The sequence below is a fragment of the Candoia aspera genome, chromosome 16 (assembly GCF_035149785.1).
Source record: "Candoia aspera isolate rCanAsp1 chromosome 16, rCanAsp1.hap2, whole genome shotgun sequence".
NCBI classification, from domain to species: domain Eukaryota; kingdom Metazoa; phylum Chordata; class Lepidosauria; order Squamata; family Boidae; genus Candoia; species Candoia aspera.
The window spans coordinates 8,953,112-8,970,132 of NC_086168.1; the positions used below are offsets into that span (position 1 = coordinate 8,953,112).

Consider the following 17,021-nt stretch of genomic DNA (forward strand, 5'->3'; position numbering starts at 1 on the left):
GCATTTACAAAATATGCTTCCTCTGGTGTCCAAAATAACCCATCTTTATGGTTTCATATAATACATTGAGCCATAAAATAGCTGAATGGGTTGGATCAATACAACATGTCGTAGGAAACCCAGCCAAGGCTAAACATAAACAAACTTAACTTCTTGAGTGATTGCATCTACTAAGTTCTACATGTGGAGCAAAGGAAAAGAATGGGTTAATTCAGTAACTAAGTTAAATCCACAGTGTGAACCAAACCCTGATGTAAGCATGGGTGGCTGAGATTTCTCTGAAGATACATTTCTGGACCTTCTTTTTGTTTTTTTTGTTTTTTTAAATTTGACTTTTTATCACCCCTTCCTCAGCTCCATCCCCATAAAAAAGATTTGCCGTGTGTGTGTGTTTGCAAAGAATCCACCCTTTTTTCAGAGGCAGCCCTCTGCAGCTTTTCAGACCTTACTGGCAGATGCCAAAAGGGTACCAAGCAATTAAAGCATAGCTGTTCCTACCCTTTGCAAGAAGTATTGTCAATAAATAAACATTAAAACATGGGGCGGGAGAAGAGAAATAAATGTTGGATTACGACCAGTGGTAAATCTCACTCCCACAAGAAACCAACAGGCCATTTATTATGTCTTTTTGGAGAAAGTCTGGTGAAGTCTTTGACCTTGCTATCCCCATCCAAATCAGGGTGCCTTGTTTTGGCAGCAAGCAGAGGCAAAATTTGTCTCAGTGTCAGGAGCGTGGCGTCTTCCCGTAAGAAACGCGAAGACATGTCGGCGTCTCTCATTTTCAAGGAGCGAGCGCACCATCTGGGCCTCTGTTCTGAGAGGTTGTACCCTAACATGGCCCCAGCACTGACTGGCTTCTCTTCTTCTCTTCCAGGAGAAAGTTGGCAGCTCCCTTTTTCTTCTTCAACCTGCCCCCCTCTGCACACCCCACCCAAGCCCCAATTGCTTGTTTATTTCTCTCTATTCATGGAGCCTTGTGGGCTCTTTGCAGCAAAGGAAATCCAGAGTTTTTCAGGAGAAAGAATCTTGCCATTTTTGTGCAAGCAGAGGTTGCACAGAGGTGTGTGTGCGTGCATGCAGATATTAATTTGGAACCAGCTCTTTACTATCAGCGTAGACTACGTTGGAGGTTTCCGTTCCCTCAGTTTTGCAAAATGCTCCAACCTTTCCTGAAGTTAGCGAAGAGAGAGATTTGTACGGTGGGGGGGAGAGATGGACAGAGTCAGCCCATTTAATTCGGTGGCAGGCCAAGCAGGATTTGAAATCCTCCCTGCTCTGCCCCATGGCCTGGATTTTCTCATGTTGAACAGCACCATGGCAGCAGAACCCCTCTGTGGCTGACCAGTTCCTGCAGAACATAAAACTGGGTCTGCAAGGAGGCTAAGATGGATTGGAAATACTTGGAAATCAAGCTGAACGTCCAGAGAATGTGAGAGTCCATGAACTAAATACAGCCAGCCTATATGTTTCACCAGCAGAGTATAGTGTGTCTGTGTCCATGTGTGTGTGTGTGTGTGTGTGTGTTTGTGCCTATGTTAAGAATCAGAGCCAGCTAATGTGCCTGGTTTTGATCAAGGCATCTTGTTTCCAAAGCAAATATGGATGCATAGTTAATTTAACCACCCTTTCACAAACAGCACTGCCCTACCCAGGTTCCTCAGTCAGACACATTGGACCACGGCCCCCATCATCGCTCAGTGATGGCAGTGGTCACCCGTCACATCTGGAGTTGCCAGATTGGGGAACATTATCCTAGCAAGTGTTCCCATTTGTCACGCTAGCCCAGGGGTGCCCAATGTGGACTCACCAGTTCTTCTGGGAGTACAGCTCCCATCACTCCTTACCTGAAGCCTTGCTAAGGCAGATGGGAATTGGAGTTCATCCACATCTGGAGGGCTGCCAGCTGAACCCTTCCAGGTGTAGCTTGGGGTGGTCTAGTGCCAGGAATGGGGAAGTGGTGGACCTCTCCGACTCTTAGCCCACTGGTGAGAAACACCCTGGCTTGTCCCAGCCATCTTGCCACAAGAAAGCAAGCTTAAAAATAACAGCAGAAATCTGAAACATATGGGGGGAAATATGTGGGGGAGGGGGAGGGGGGAAACAAACCAGAAATATCTTTTGCAAGAGGAAAAAAAAAAACAGAGCTGGTTCTGGGCAGAACCTGCCTGATATTGCAGTTGGCGAGCACATACCCCCAGCCCCAACATGCAATAGTGCTCACTAATAGCTTCTCTGCTTCCTCCTCTCTCATCTCTTCATCGACCCCCCTCCCTCCTCCTTTTGTTTCCCACCCTCCTCCTCTCTCTCATCCCCCCCCCACCTGCCCTTCATTCAAAATCTGCTGTTTTCTTGGTTGGTGGCTAGGTATCATCTCGGCCTCTCTTTTCACTCCTGCTGTGGTCGGGAGGTGCCATGAAAAAAAAAATACAGCTCCAACAAATTCTGTAAAACTCCCATCAATCACATTGGGGAGAAAAAAAGACTTCTCCATGTGGGTTCCATTAGAGGCACCAGGGAGGCTCTGCAGAGGAAGGCGTGAACCGGGCAGTTGGTCTTTGGGGAAAAAGGGGATTCAGAATTTAGAAACAGAGCTTAGTAGAGAAGGATGCAGTTTTTCTGCACCAGAGGTGGGAAAGGCATCGTCCTCCCTTTTCATCACCCCCCCCCCCCTATTATAAGCTGGGGCCAAAGATGATGGGGATTGTAGACCAACAATGGCAGGAAAAGCTGTAGTTATCTACCCTGTATAAAAACATGCATTACTTTTCTTAAGGGGTCATTGTTCTTAGGAGAACTATATTGATTTGGCTTCTGATAATTCCATACCATTTCTTTTCTGGTCAGGATAAAAACTGCTCATGAAACTTGCGGCTTTATTTTCCTGTTTTTCTCTGCCTTCCTCTTCCCATCCTTCCTTTCAAGTCATGACATTTGGATTTCAAACCTGTTGGCATGACATTGATCTTTTTTTTAAAAAAATGTGTAAGCTACTTTGGCAGACTTTTCAGTTGAAGAGCCCAAAAGAATGTGATGCTAAATAAAGTACACCAAGTGAAAAGATTTTCTGGAGCTTTTCAGCAAAAGTCAAGGAACCTGGAGGAATTTATTGGGAAATTCCATTTGGGCTGGATTAGATTCGGGCATGTTTAGCCTGTCCCCTGAAATCAAGAATAAATCTCACTGATTTTATGTCTGTGCTTGTGTGTTTTTAACTCTTTCTTTTTCAGAGAAACAAATATGTATGTATACACACACGCACACACACCCTGAAGATTCCTTCTCTTTTAAAATCTTCAGGAAATAAATATCATATATGGAATTGTCACATCTTTTATTGAGCGCTGTTGATTATATTGGATTTGTTCTAGGGATGACTAAGACTGCATTCAACTTAAAGTGGTTTCTTTGAGTCAAGCTCAACTCCTGAACATTTCATGAAGGCATCCTTGAAATTTTCTGGGTAAACATGTAGAACTGGCTTGCTTATTCCTTAAACAAGGAAGCCAGTTCCACATACGTGCCCGGAAAATTGTATTTTTTACCCCTTCATTTCCCAGTCTAGTCCTCACCTCTGGGATCTCAGTGTGGCCCAAGTGGTAACCAGGCTCAACTCAGCTTAGCTTTTCTGAGATCACTGAAGTTCAGTTAAATGGTTCCACTTTTATAGGGACGAAGATCACAGCACCTGTTTTTAGCTACGTAGACTATGAATGTTTAGGAAAGGTAAACCTCCGAATGTTAATTTTGTGCGGGAAGGAAGACCCAATGGTAAGTGCTAATTTTGTTGAAGGATGACCCTGAAACATCTCTTTAGCCCTTTTAGGAAACATGAAGCTGGACTTCATACACTTCTGACTGATCAAGCATGGTTCTTTGTTGATACATTAGCTTTTTTTAAGCATACCTGTAATTATCTCTCTTTTGCTTATGTTTGCCAACTCCCACCACCACCATTCTTCTTTGGATGTTGCAAGGGGTAGAGGAAAATGCACTCCTCGTCAGATTTCCTCCCCCGTCAATTGATAGCTGTGTAAAGCAGACCTTTGTGATTCAACCTTGATTTTATTAGCTTGGCAAAAGAAAGAAAGTGTAGGATTTGTGTGCCCGTTTGGGGGTAACCACCAGCCTTCTCCCAGCTGGAGATATGCAGAGCTGCTTTTTTCCATCCCAAAGCCAGCCATAAGTCAAAAGCAGACAGGCCCTAAACTGCTGAAACCATTAAGATCTTGAGCAAATGGAGATTCCAGAGTCTTTTCATTGGGGAAAGAAAAAAAATCTCTGATTTTCATAACTGCACCTCAGTCCTTGATAAAACTTCTACTGCCTTTGCTAGCCCCAAATCATATATCCTCCCCCACCTTTTAAAATATGTATATAGACCTGCAGCCAACCTTGTGGTAGGAACTATCAGTTTAAAAATAATTATATATATATATATATATATACACACACACACACACACACACACACACATATACATATACATACACACACACACACATACACACACACACACACACCATATTAGGCTTAGGCTTTTGAAATGTGGTCCTTTCTGGCTTGCTTATTCTAGATCAGTGTTTTTCATCCTCAACAACTTTAAGATGTGCGGAGAGCCAGCATGCTGCTGGGGTATTCTGGGAGCTGAAGTGCACTCATCTTAAACTTGCTGAGGATGAAAAACACTGTTCTAGGTCATAAGTAGAGAACCTTCTTGAGTCCAGGGCAATGAGCCTGTCTCCACAGAGAAGGCTGTTAAGCCAGTAAATGGCTTCACTTGTGGATATGGACTGTCACAAAACACACACAGAACTTTGATTGTTGGTGTCTTTTGGGCTAAGGGTGATGGAGAAATGAATCCAATGCAAGGGTTGTGTCTAGTTCTGATTTCCTAAATCTACAGCATGATCTCTGGAAGCCCCCATTGTACATTAAGAGCTCGTCTGCTATTTGCGAAAGGGGAATTTGGACACGGTTGAGCTTGCCCGGGGAAAATCAGATGTGAAGCAACTCCAGGGTACAAGCTACTGATCTGAAATAGGCTCAGCTCTTACTCAATCCTGTTTTTCTTCTCTCAGTGGGAGCCGAGCACCACCATGATGTGCATCGATGGGAAATGGAACAAGCAAGTCTCCTGTGAGCCTATTGACTGCAGAATTCCAGACCAGCACCATGTCTACCCAGCTACTTTTAACTGCAGTGAAGGGACCACCTTTGGCAAGAAATGCTCTTTCACTTGCAAGCCTCCTGCTCAGCTGAAAGGTAAATTCTTGGGGAGGGTAGTTCTGCCAACTGGATCATGATGATTTTGGGTGCCTCCAAATCTGAGTCAAAGGGAAAGACTCATGTAAGGCACCAGATTTCTCTGCTGCCTTACACAGATGCTGCCCTATGCTTTGGATACACCCAAGATCTTTCTTCTGCTGCCCCCAACTTTGCCTTTTTCCAAATTCTAAGCCAAACATGATCCTCCAGTTTCCCTGAACCTTGTCTTCTGCTGCAAGGAAAGCTTCCATTTTTTCTACTTCAGTGCTGAGATGCTTTCAGATCTCTTTGGGTAGTGTTTCTGAACTTGATTTATTGTTTTGGGTGGATAAAAGGGGGGACGTTTTAATTTTTTTAAGGGGGTTACTCCATTGTTCTTCAGCCTTGTTGTTTACCCCTATTTCTTGACCTGAAAGAGCACCCTGGGCGGAGTTCTGATGCCTTCCTTTGAGATTCAATGCAGGAGAGGGAAGCCAGAGAGGCTGCAAATCTCTGGAGAGATGACATAAGGAAAGAGCAGAGCTCATACACATGTCTCATTTGTTTGTATCAACTTGTTTCAATCTCAGACAGTGTTTCCATTCAGAACATTGCATTGTTTTACTTGCTGAACTCAATGTTCGGAGAGACTACTGAATCATCCCTGAACTGAATCACCCTATTGAGCCTTCAACACAGCCCTACAAGTCTGATCTTTAGAAGCCACTTCAAATCAAATCAAATCAAATCAAATCTTCATTATGGTCAAAGACCAGCATAGAAGCCACTTCTAGAACTCAAGCTTTATTCACTCTGCATTGTGTAACTTACCCCTGAGCTCTGTTTAATCACTGAAAGCAAAGGAGGAGAACAGCAGAATGGAATGACAATTCCCTGCACGCTTCAGGGTGGGGGCTGCTGGGTGTTGGAATTCAGTGACAACTGGAAGACCACAAGTTTCCCTTCTCTACTTTGGAACCTGACCTTTTCTGAGCCTTGTTCACAGACACCAGCTGTAGCACTTTGATGGAAGGGACCATCAATAGCATCAATGTACCATCAGTAGCAATTGTTTTTGTGAATGGATGGTCAGAGGTAGTTCCATGGATATCCTTTGAATGCCACCATCTGCATGAAGTCCTGCCTCCAGTGTCTAATTACTCCAGTGTAGCAGCCCTTCAGGTGTGTGTGTGTGTGTCTGTGTGTATGTGTTTAATTCTGAAAGCTGAAGCCAAAAGCCAGACCAGTGTCAAACATACTCACAAAGGAAGTAAAAGGCAAGGCTAATGTTCTAAAACTGGAATGCATTCATTCATTTCGTAGAACCTGCATAGGGTTAGGGTTAGGGTTAGGATTAACCTGCATATGGCAAGAATAAGAAAAAAAAATACTTGTTATTGTAGTGGTTTGTATAACATGGTTCATGGAGTAAACCTCAGCTAGCTGGGTTTGCAAATCAATCACATGCTGACTTAGTGTGATGTGCAAACAAGGTCAGAATCATGGTTCTAGCAAACCATGAACAGTACGGTTGATTTTCACCTGTTAAGGGAAATAGGGTGAAGCTATCTGGCAGCTGTAGTGAACCATGTGTATTTTGTCAATATATTTGACAGTGACTCTAATTGAAAGGTTGAAGAAGTAATGGCTGGAAGAAAGGTAATAAGGCTGATTAGTGGCGTGGAAACTCAGAGGTTTGAAGATAGATTGAAGGAACTGTAAACACTCTCAGTTCCTGAGAATAGAAGACTAAGGAGGGACACTTTTTAAGCATCAGAAAGGGAGGTGTCACACTGGAGAAGCTCAAGACTTTTCTCTATTGTCTCAGAATGCAGAATGTGGAATAAAGGTCTTTAATGGCAGGGGGGAAGATTGTGGCTGGATGGTAGGAGGAAAAAGGTCTCAAAACAAGAGCAATTAGATAGTGGAATAAATGATCCAGAGAGATGGTGAGCTCACCTTGCATGGAGGTGACCAAGCTGAATCTGGACAGCCACCTATTAGGAATCCTTGAACATGAATTCTCACCATGAACAGGAGGTTGGACATGGTACATGATGGCAAGGATAAAGAAGTCACAAAGGTGGAGAAGCAGCAGAAGAACAGGTGGTGGAAGAAGGGAAGAAGGAAAAGAAGGAGAAGCTGGCAATTCTCAATGCTGAATCAGTGGGGTGTGACTAACAGAGATCAGCCAGTGAGCTGCATGTTGGGAGAAGAGGCGGGGATGACTCATCCCAAATTCAATCACCAATGTCACACCAGCCACCGTTTCTTAATGTCACAGTTCATCACCCTGCTGAAACAAGCATGAGATCATCCATGCTGGACAGTGGACGTGCTGGGTGAGTCAGACTGGAGAAAGCTAAGCAAGCTGCCTCAGGGAAGGAGCATTAGAAACTGTCCAAAAATACCTCAACAGCTCAAAGCAGTCGGAAAGATGTAATGGTTGTTTTTCTTCTCCCTGCAACTCCTGTTCTGGATTCAGGAGGTCCTCATAAGCATTTTTTTAAATCATTGATGGTTGCCTGCAGTGGTCTTCTACAAGAGAAATTAAGGTCTTTCCAGACACAGAAAATTGCAATGCAGTCTGGGATAGGTTTACTCAAAGCTTGTGCCCCACTATTTTTGGCTGAGGTTGATTTCAAGAAGTCTGGCGAATGCAACTTTAGTGGAGAGGATGGAGAAAAGGAAGCATCAGCTGTAGAGGAAGCTCTCGTGCCTCCAAATCAAATGTGGGATAGTAGACCAAAACTTTGCTGTGGAGCTTAGGTGCCTGTGACATTTTCTTTCTTTGGATGTGCTTCTAGAGTTGGGATTTTTTTTTTTTTTAAATATTCTTTGTAAAAAGGGGAAGAAAAAGCTGGAGGAGATTTTTAAAAGAGGGATTTTGGACCATCTGTGGTTGATTCTGAAAAGAAGATAGTGAGAAGTCCGAAATTCAAGGGGAAGAAATAGGAGGGAGATTTTCAAAACACATCCTTGGTTGATATGGCCTCAAATTCACCAGTTTCCTCAGCATAACCATGATGCCAAAATCTACCTTTAATTTTTTCCCCCTCCAGTTTCTTCCCTTGCAAATGAGTCCTTTGCTTTTCCACCTCATTTTCAGAGTGCTTTAGAACTTCTTTTGATGGTTTTAAAGCTTCCTTTATGGTTTTAAGGTAGCAGAAAGTCTCTCTCTCTCTCTCTCTCTCTCTCTCTCTCACACACACACACACACACACACACACAGAGTGAGTGAGAGAGAGATTTTCTCTTTCTTCTTGGTTACTTCTCACTCCATCACTTTCCAGGCTCCATGACTCTCCAGTCCTTGCTTCTTGACCTGGAAAAACCACCTGGGTAGAAATTTCCCTTTGGAAAGTACATGAAGACTAGGAGGCTGCAGGCAGCAAGGCAGCAGACTGTACAGTGAAAGACAGAACATTTGTAGCTCAGAGAAATATAACCCATCTGTGAGAACTGCGTGCAACTTGCTTCCCTGTCCCTCTGAAGGAAACTGGTTGAACAAAGTACCATTTTTTAATTGGTTTATTTACTTTGGCCCAGCAGCATTTATAACCGCTTGCACCCATCTGACATTGTTTTACGTCTTTCCCAGGAAGCAATAACAATTTGACATGCTTGGAAGATGGTCTGTGGTCTTTCCCGGAGGCTCTTTGTGAGCTGATGTGCAGGACGCCCCCTTTGATTCCCAACGCTGACCTCCAAACTGCCCGCTGCCGCGATGGGAAACATAAAGTGGGATCCTTCTGCAAGTATAAATGCAGACCAGGCTACCATGTCCCAGGACCTTCACAGAGAGCAAGAAAGTAGGTGGTATCATGTTAATGTTCTCTGCATTCTTCTGTAGGTCCTTGTAATGGACACATAATAGATAATTGTGGACCATCCTGGGGTCCTCCAGCAGGACCAGAGGGAGGTGATCATGGAAGCTGTAGTCCAAATCATCTAGAAGGCAGTGTAAGGTGCCCATCAACCATATACCACATTTTTCAACTTAGATGGCACACACTTACAATTCAGTCTTCCTGGGAGGGGACGAACAAAAGACCATTATGAACAAACAGCATTTCTATGAGTTGTAGTGTCTTTACTGTAGAAGATCGGACTATGCTAAACCATTTTTTGTTTTAGGCATCTTTTTTTTTTTTTTAATCCATTCCATCATGTCCGATTCTTGGAGACTGCCTGGACAAGTCCTTGCAGTTTTCTTGGCCAGTTTTTCAGAAGTGGTTTGCCATTGCCTCCTTCCTAGGGCTGAGAGGGAGTGACTGGCCCAAGGTCACCCAGCTGGCTTTGTGCCTAAGGCTAGATCTCCCAGTCTCCTGGTTTCTAGGCCAGTGCCTTAACCATGACACCAAACTGGCTTCTTAACTGCCTGGGTTCATCTATCACCAAAAGCCATCCACCTTGTTTTCCAAACCACAGTGGCTGGGTTTGCAAAACATACCAATCCAGAACTCAACAATCCCACATTACCGCTAAGTGAGTTAAGCCTGTATGTTTAATATTTTCTAGCTCTCAAGGGTTTGAGGTGACTTTTGAATCTTCTGCTGTACTGAATCTCCTGCTTGGGATGGGCGAGTCTGCTATGAACTTTCTGTTTGCAAAAAGAACGTGCCCCAAACCTGGGTGATAGCCCCTGACACAGAAAGAGCTAGCATATCACACCTAACACTTCGAGTCTACCCACTTCCTGATATGTTAGTTGGATGCTTGTTTGCTTTATTTTAAGTTTTGGATGTAGAGGGAGGCATAAAAGAAAAGGCCGCTCTAAACTTTGCCTAGGAGCTGACCGAAGGATATCTACAAGGTCCCCCCACTCCTGGCTTTGCAATTTGCAAGGAAAGCTATAGAAGTGAGAAAAACCATCACTCATGTATAGGAAGTGTTAATGAGAGCAGGGGAGGTTAGCATTAATTCTCTGATTCTTAAATAGGGCTGCTCAGTCCCTTGTTTTTATCTCCAGGACAGAAAAGGACAGCTGGCCTCTGTTCCCTGCATTTTATTTCTCCAAGGGGCTCAAATGGAGTGGTGTTTAATGGGTTCCTTTGGGGAGGAGACAATTTTGGACCTGCTTCTTTCATTTAAAGAGGGGGGGGGAGTTAAGTTCACTCCCGCCTGTTCTGCATCTCTAAGCCCTTTCATTCACAAACCAGCTTTGGGGCCACCCGCCTCCTTTTGGCAATGCCCTTCTTTGATATGCAACCTGGGGAGTCCCCCTTTGAACCTCGGTGGGAAAACTTTCTCACTATCCTACATTTTATGACTTGGGGGAGGGACGGGGGGGGGGGGAGAACCACACAGCCACATTAAAAATAGTCCTGGGCCACAAAGTGCTGAAGATTCTGGGTGAATTTATCCCCCCCCTCTCTTCCCAAAAGGGGCTGTTTTGACTGAGTGTGTTTGTGTATCTCCTTCTGCAAACATTTATAGCTTTCCCTGGAAGACCACATGGCATGCCAATAAATGACAAACACGAAAAAGTGAAAGTCTCGGTGATCTTGACCCCTAAATATGGGAGGTACAAATGTCTGTTGCAAAGACTGCTTGGAGAAACGGGGATTGTTTAATTTCTGGACTCTCATCCAGTCTTCTCTCATTCATATGTCTATGGTTCTGGTTTTTGTCCCTGCATGTATGGAAGGAGAACTTTCAAGATTCAGTGTGCCCAAGACGGAACTTGGCTGGAAGGAGCCTGCGTTCCTGTGACCTGTGACCCCCCACCCTCCAAGTTCCACGGGCTGTACCACTGCACCAACGGTTTCCAGTTCAACAGTGTGTGTCAGATTAAGTGTGAAGAGGATGACCCTCAATCCGTGAGTCCTGTTCAGGGATTGCCATACCTGAAGGGTTAACACCTGGCTTCTCCACCTGCCTGAAACCAACAGTAGCCACTTTGAATCAGTTAAGACATGGATGTGCTAGGTGGATTAACGCAGTGACCGATTCCTATTTAATTCGGCCCATTTGATCAGAAACATGGGAACCATCTTCTTACCTTTTTTAACTGGAAGGCAATCCATCTTTCTTTTCTTCTGTTGAGTCTCGTCTGATTCTTGGAGACTGCCTGGACAAGTCCCTACAGTTTTCTTGACAAGGTTTTCAGAAGTGGTTTGCCATTGCCTCCTTCTGAGGGCTGAGAGGGAGTGACTGGCCCAAGGTCACCCAGCTGGCTTGCATGCCTAAGGCGGGACTAGAACTCACGGCCTCCTGGTTTCTAGCCTGCTGCCTTCACCACTGCACCAAACTGGCTCTCAATCAATCTGTAGTAGAGTGCATACATTTTACTCAAGGCATATCAAGCTCAATCCATACCATCCCCAGTTAGGTCTGAAAAATCCCATTAGAAAGTTCCCTCCCCCAATTTTTTAAAAAAAGTTTTTTGTTTGTTTGTTTGTTTTCCCAGCTGTAACTGGAGAAAGCAGAGACTGAATCTGGCATGCCGTAAGGATGGTGATGGTTTCACTTTTGCTATTTCCCTGAAAATTATTTCTGTCACCTGGTGTGGTAGAGTGATTAAGACATTGGACTAGGACCTTGGATCATTTCCTTTTTCTTCTTTTTGGTGCTGCTTGTCCTCCTTAGTTCTCCTGCCTAACATCTTTTTTTCTCTTTCCAGGGCCAGGGAAATAACATGATTCACTGCCGAAAGGATGGGAATTGGAGTGGGTCATTCCATCTCTGCCCTGAAATGCAAGGGCACTGTTCCCCACCTACCCAGTTGAGTGGTGGCCTGAAGCTACAGTGTCCAGATGGCTACGGGATAGGTATTTACACAAGGTTCAGCTCACAATAAAAGACTGAGTTGTATCATGTAAGACAGAAGAAGGGTAGTGGGGTGAGACCTGAACTCACCTCTTTTGTTTGTTTGTTTGGCCTCAGTTGGCCCCAATGTCAAAACCACAGCAGCTCCTGAACCTATTTTAAAAAGGAAAGTCAAGTGCCAGAAGACTCAGTCATGGATGGAGCAGGCCAAGGACATTGGGTTGTCTCGCTGTCTTTGGTGATGGCCACTGGCAACATTAAATGATGCTGTTGATGACTTTTTAAAAAATGTGATTTCACACCCAAAAATATCTACCTGGTTTCTCTCAGCTAAATGGATAAGAAATAGCTAATTTGTTGATGATGGTGATGATGATGATGATGATGATGATGATGATGATGATGGAATGCTGGTTGGGTTGGACTTAGAGTCTTGCTTTCCAGAACATCAGTGTGGCATTCTGCTTCCCTTGTTTGATTTTGTGCAGGCTGGGCACAAAGTTATACTGCAATTTTATATCCCTGCAACTGTTTCCAGAGGTACATGGGCTTCAGTTATTATTTACTATGATTTATGATTTAATCTCATTGGTGTGATTTATTTATTATATTTTGAATTGTCCCAAACAGCAAGCCCCTACTGAGTTGGTTGCAGAGCAATTACAGCTAAAAACCATGAGATCAGGAAAGAAAATGAATCAATAGCACAAGGAAAATAGATAGCTTATCTGCATTTTGTGTACACCACCAACCCAGAGTAAAAAATCTAAAATGAACAAGTTTTGTGTCCAAATGTTGTCAAGTTGTGGCTCCTATCACTGGGTGGCTATTGATTGTGGGATGATGAAAGGTGATAGATGTTAATCTGTCACCAGCAGATTTTTTTTTTTTCTTCTTTTATCTGTATGGTGCATAATTCTGGTCTGCATTAATTGGATGTTAATGAGAATCAGGGTCTTGGAAAAGTTTCTAATCCCACATCTGCAGATTGGTCCCTGTAGACTGAACTTGGGTCTTGTTGTTGCAGAGTTCATGCTCTTCTTGAAGCTATTGTTCTTCGCCTGAAGTAAAGTAAGATTCCAGTTCTTGTGAATCAGAAGGAGGTGGTCTAAGGGAACCTTCAATAGAAAGGAGAGTCCTTGGAATGAAATCAAGTGATCGTATGTGTCGGACTGAGTCTGGTGCCATGGAACTGATCCAGAGTTTCAATGGACTTGGCTTCATGCACTCCCACACCTTATACAATTAGATTTTCAATTCAGGTTGATCCTATCTGGTGTTTTGTGTCTCATATCTGAATTGATGTGTATGCCCCTCATAGAAAGCTACCTGAAGCAAGATCAGGCACTTGGTCCAACTAGCCCACTTCTGTTGGCACTAACTCTCCAGGAGCACTGCCAGAGAGATGTACTGAATGAAATGCTTTCTTCAACAGACATTGAAAGCTGTCTTACCCCAAGTCATCCAGATGGCCCATTGGTCTCTGCCTTATCTATGTTCCTTGTAGCTGCTTTGCATGATGTAGATCTGGGCTTTGTCCAGCCATTTCTGCAGATGCCAGGAATTTGAATGTTCAGACCCAGTTCTATTCTTCTCTTGCATGTCCATCTGGAAAGCATGTTTCTTCCTTCCGCATCCTTGCCCGTGATTTTTGGGTACCACATCAATAAAGGTGCACTGGGGAGAAGACAATCCAACCCAAGAATGCAAGGCTGTGTGTCCTCTTTCCCCTGCACCTTTTTGTCTCTTGCTTGTCTTTCTGAACTGCCAGGGAAGCAATCTCTTCCTCGTCCATGCCCCCCTCCTCCCAACCTTTCCTTCATTATAGACTAGCTATTGTGGAGCACCAGGACCTGCTCTGCACCCATCCCAAGGGAAAGAGGAATGTGAGCTGGATGAGCTCATCGCTCTATAATGAAGCCAATTATGGATTGTATATCAAAACAATCCAGGACCGCTCTCCTCCTAAAGTGTAAATTGCACCACTAGTGAATGAGCAGGAAGGCTGCAGTTTCGTTTCTCCAGATGATGTGTTTTGCCCCTGGAGACAGGGGTGACCTTTTCATACCTACCAAGGTTTGCTGGTACTTGCAAAGAATATTTTACTTGCTTTTCAGGGGGGCAGGGAGGAAGGACAGGAGAATGAGAAAGAAAGAACCCTGCTTTCCAATTTCAGGGGTGGAAGGAGCAGGAAGAAAGGCAGAGAAAATTCCTAATTATCTTGCCTTGTTGAGGGATGGTGTTCGTGTCTGCTTCTTCTGGCTCAATCTTTATAAATTTGACCTGGTTACACTCCCCTGACAAATGAAGCCCAGCTAGGTAAGGTGGTTTTCCCCAACCATGGTCCCTTCTGGATGGTGTCTTCATCTCCTTTCATCTAGCACTGGGTCTGACCCTCAGAATTGGCTGGAAACCATTGGATTTGAAACCAGTGCATGCTGAGGTCATCAGATTGGGGAGAGCTGATCTGTGCCCACTTTTCTAGAAGGATGCTCATTTGAAGTAAGTGGGATTCTCCAATCTCTGTTTGGAGATTGCAGCTAAGCTGGCCAGTTTTATAACTGGGGGTCAAACTGACTTTGGATCTCCAGATCATGATTTGTAGCACCAGTGATGACATCTTGGCAAATGCTAAGGCCCAAATGTCCAGCAGGGCCAAGGTGGCTGAGAAGGATGGCAAGATGGGCATTGTGTTGGTCAGGCTAATTCAGAGCAAAACTGGCTGTTCTCTCTTCCTTGTTTCTGGAGCTGATGACTGTTCTGAGTGCTGTAATTTATAGCATCTGTATGGTTATAAGAGGCATTTTCTAATGAACGGGAGGTTCAAGGGTATCGCCTTGGGATCTAGCGTTGTATCTCTGAAAGGTCCCTTGTATTACCACTCAGTGCTTATTTTAACAAAGGAGAGAGAGGATCCTTGCAGGTAACCCCATTAACTGGAATAAACTGGTTGCCAGCATCTGTGCCATGCTGCATATTCCCTTAAATGACCCCCCCCCAATCTACTATATGTGGATTGATTCTCTATACAATGGGAGAAAAAAATCCCTGCCTATAAAAATCCACCCTGTTAAGAAGCAGGGTTCAAGTTAGGAGTGTGTCACCTTAGTTATCTGAGTGTGATGTGGTCTATCTATTTCACACCTACATATATATAATATGTACATACATATACATATAAGTAAAGGTTTCCCTTGACATTAAGTCCAGTCGTGTCTGACTCTAGGGGGTGGTGCTTACCTCCATTTCAAAGCCGAAGAGCCGGCGTTTGTCCGAAGACACTTCCATGGTCATGTGGCCGGCATGACTAAACGGAATGCCATTACCTGCCCGCTGAAGTGGTGCCTATTAATTGGCTCACATTTGCATGTTTTCAAACTGCCAGGTTGGCAGGAGATATATACACGTAATATATAATATAATATAAACTTACAGAGAGGGACGCGGTGGCGCTGCGGGTTAAACCGCTGAGCTGTCGATCGGAAGGTCGGCGGTTCGAAACCGCGCGGCGGGGTGAGCTCCCGTTGCTCGTCCCAGCTTCTGCACACCAAGCAGTTCGAAAACATGCAAATGTGAGTAGATTAATTGGTACCGCTTCGGCGGGAAGGTAACGGCGTTCCGAGTCGTCATGCTGGCCACATGACCCGGAAGTGTCTATGACAACGCCGGCTCCAAGGCTTTGAAACGGAGATGAGCACCGCCCCCTAGAGTCGGACACGACTGGACTTTACGTCAAGGGAAACCTTTACCTTTACCTACAGAGAGAAAGAGAGTGCAGATCACCAAGATCTGATCTGAATCATCAGATTGATTCAGAGGCACCCAGTTTGAAAGAATAATATTGTGTGTTTGTTACAGTCATTGATGCTGTTGTTTAATCCTTAATCCTGTTCACTCTCCCAAGCTGCTCTGTTGAGAGGGGCAGCCATACAAATAGAAACAAATAAACAGTCTTACCCTTGAAACAAAACTTTGCAGAGACTGTACAACCTACAGAAAATAATTGCATGGCTATGTATTTGGATTTTGGTGGTGTAAAGATTGGGTGGGGTGGGGGAATACAAATGCATTTTATCCCCAACATTTGGAAAAGAGTAAAATCCACAAATAATTATATTCCAGTTTATATATTAATCCAGGAGGTCTTGAAATGGAGATGGCGAGGGGGAAGTTGGGGGGACCTGAGCATCTGTATTCCACTCCTAATTTACCCCACCATGTTATTTTTTTCTATGTGCAAGGATTCCTCCCTCCCTCCTGGGATTATTCCAAAATGAGGGCCCTTCTCTGATTCCATCTGCAGTGGATACAGCCCAAGACTTGAGTTTTCTGCCTGATAAAGAACTAAGTTTTTCATCAATTAGTGTGCAATGTCCTGGCATTGCAGACATGGAAATGAACAAAAGCACACTTCTAAATAGTTTTTTTTTTAATTATAGAATATTTATTTATTGGGGACCCTTGCTTCTGTTCAGGGAGTGAGAGACTTCCTTCAGAACCCTGGACAGGTCCTAAAGAAGTGGTACCTTATGCTGGGAAGAATTGATGGATTTGAGCCTTCCATCAAGTGGCTTCTGTTTATGCTGCAGATTGAAATGCTTTAGCTCCTGTGTCACGTTTCTGTCTCTAGGACATGTCGCTTGCATGATTAAGTAGATCTAGCACACAAGTTCTTGCAGACAATGGTTGCTACTTTCTTGATAGCTTCCATCTTACTTCTGGATTTTTGTTTAGAATTTAGAACACAGTGTTCAGGGGCTGCTGTATTCAGGCTAACTTCTGGGACCCAGATTGGTATTTATTCAGCTGACTTCTTGGTCCCTCTGTCTTCACGTGAAGCTGCAAGTTGCTATTGGTGAACAGAGCTGTGAGGCTGATTCAGATGCTTACAAGATAATCCTACTGCTGACACCATTGTCCTGACAAGTGCTTGTGCTGTATGGGAAACCTGATCTTCCTCTATGGAGATAGGCCATCTCTGAATCTGGAGGATCTAATCTAGAAAG

General features: G+C 44.2%; 1 protein-coding gene across 1 annotated transcript in view; it reads left to right on the forward strand.

Moving 5' to 3' along the window:
- The window catches only part of PAPPA (pappalysin 1), a 118,565-nt gene that overhangs the window by 86,264 nt on the left and 15,280 nt on the right, over positions 1-17,021 (forward strand). Inside the window, exons 15-18 of the mRNA XM_063316193.1 lie at positions 5,079-5,262; positions 8,846-9,056; positions 10,895-11,066; positions 11,870-12,017. Coding sequence (XP_063172263.1) covers positions 5,079-5,262; positions 8,846-9,056; positions 10,895-11,066; positions 11,870-12,017 — 715 coding nt within the window. The remainder of the gene's footprint in view (positions 1-5,078; positions 5,263-8,845; positions 9,057-10,894; positions 11,067-11,869; positions 12,018-17,021) is intronic.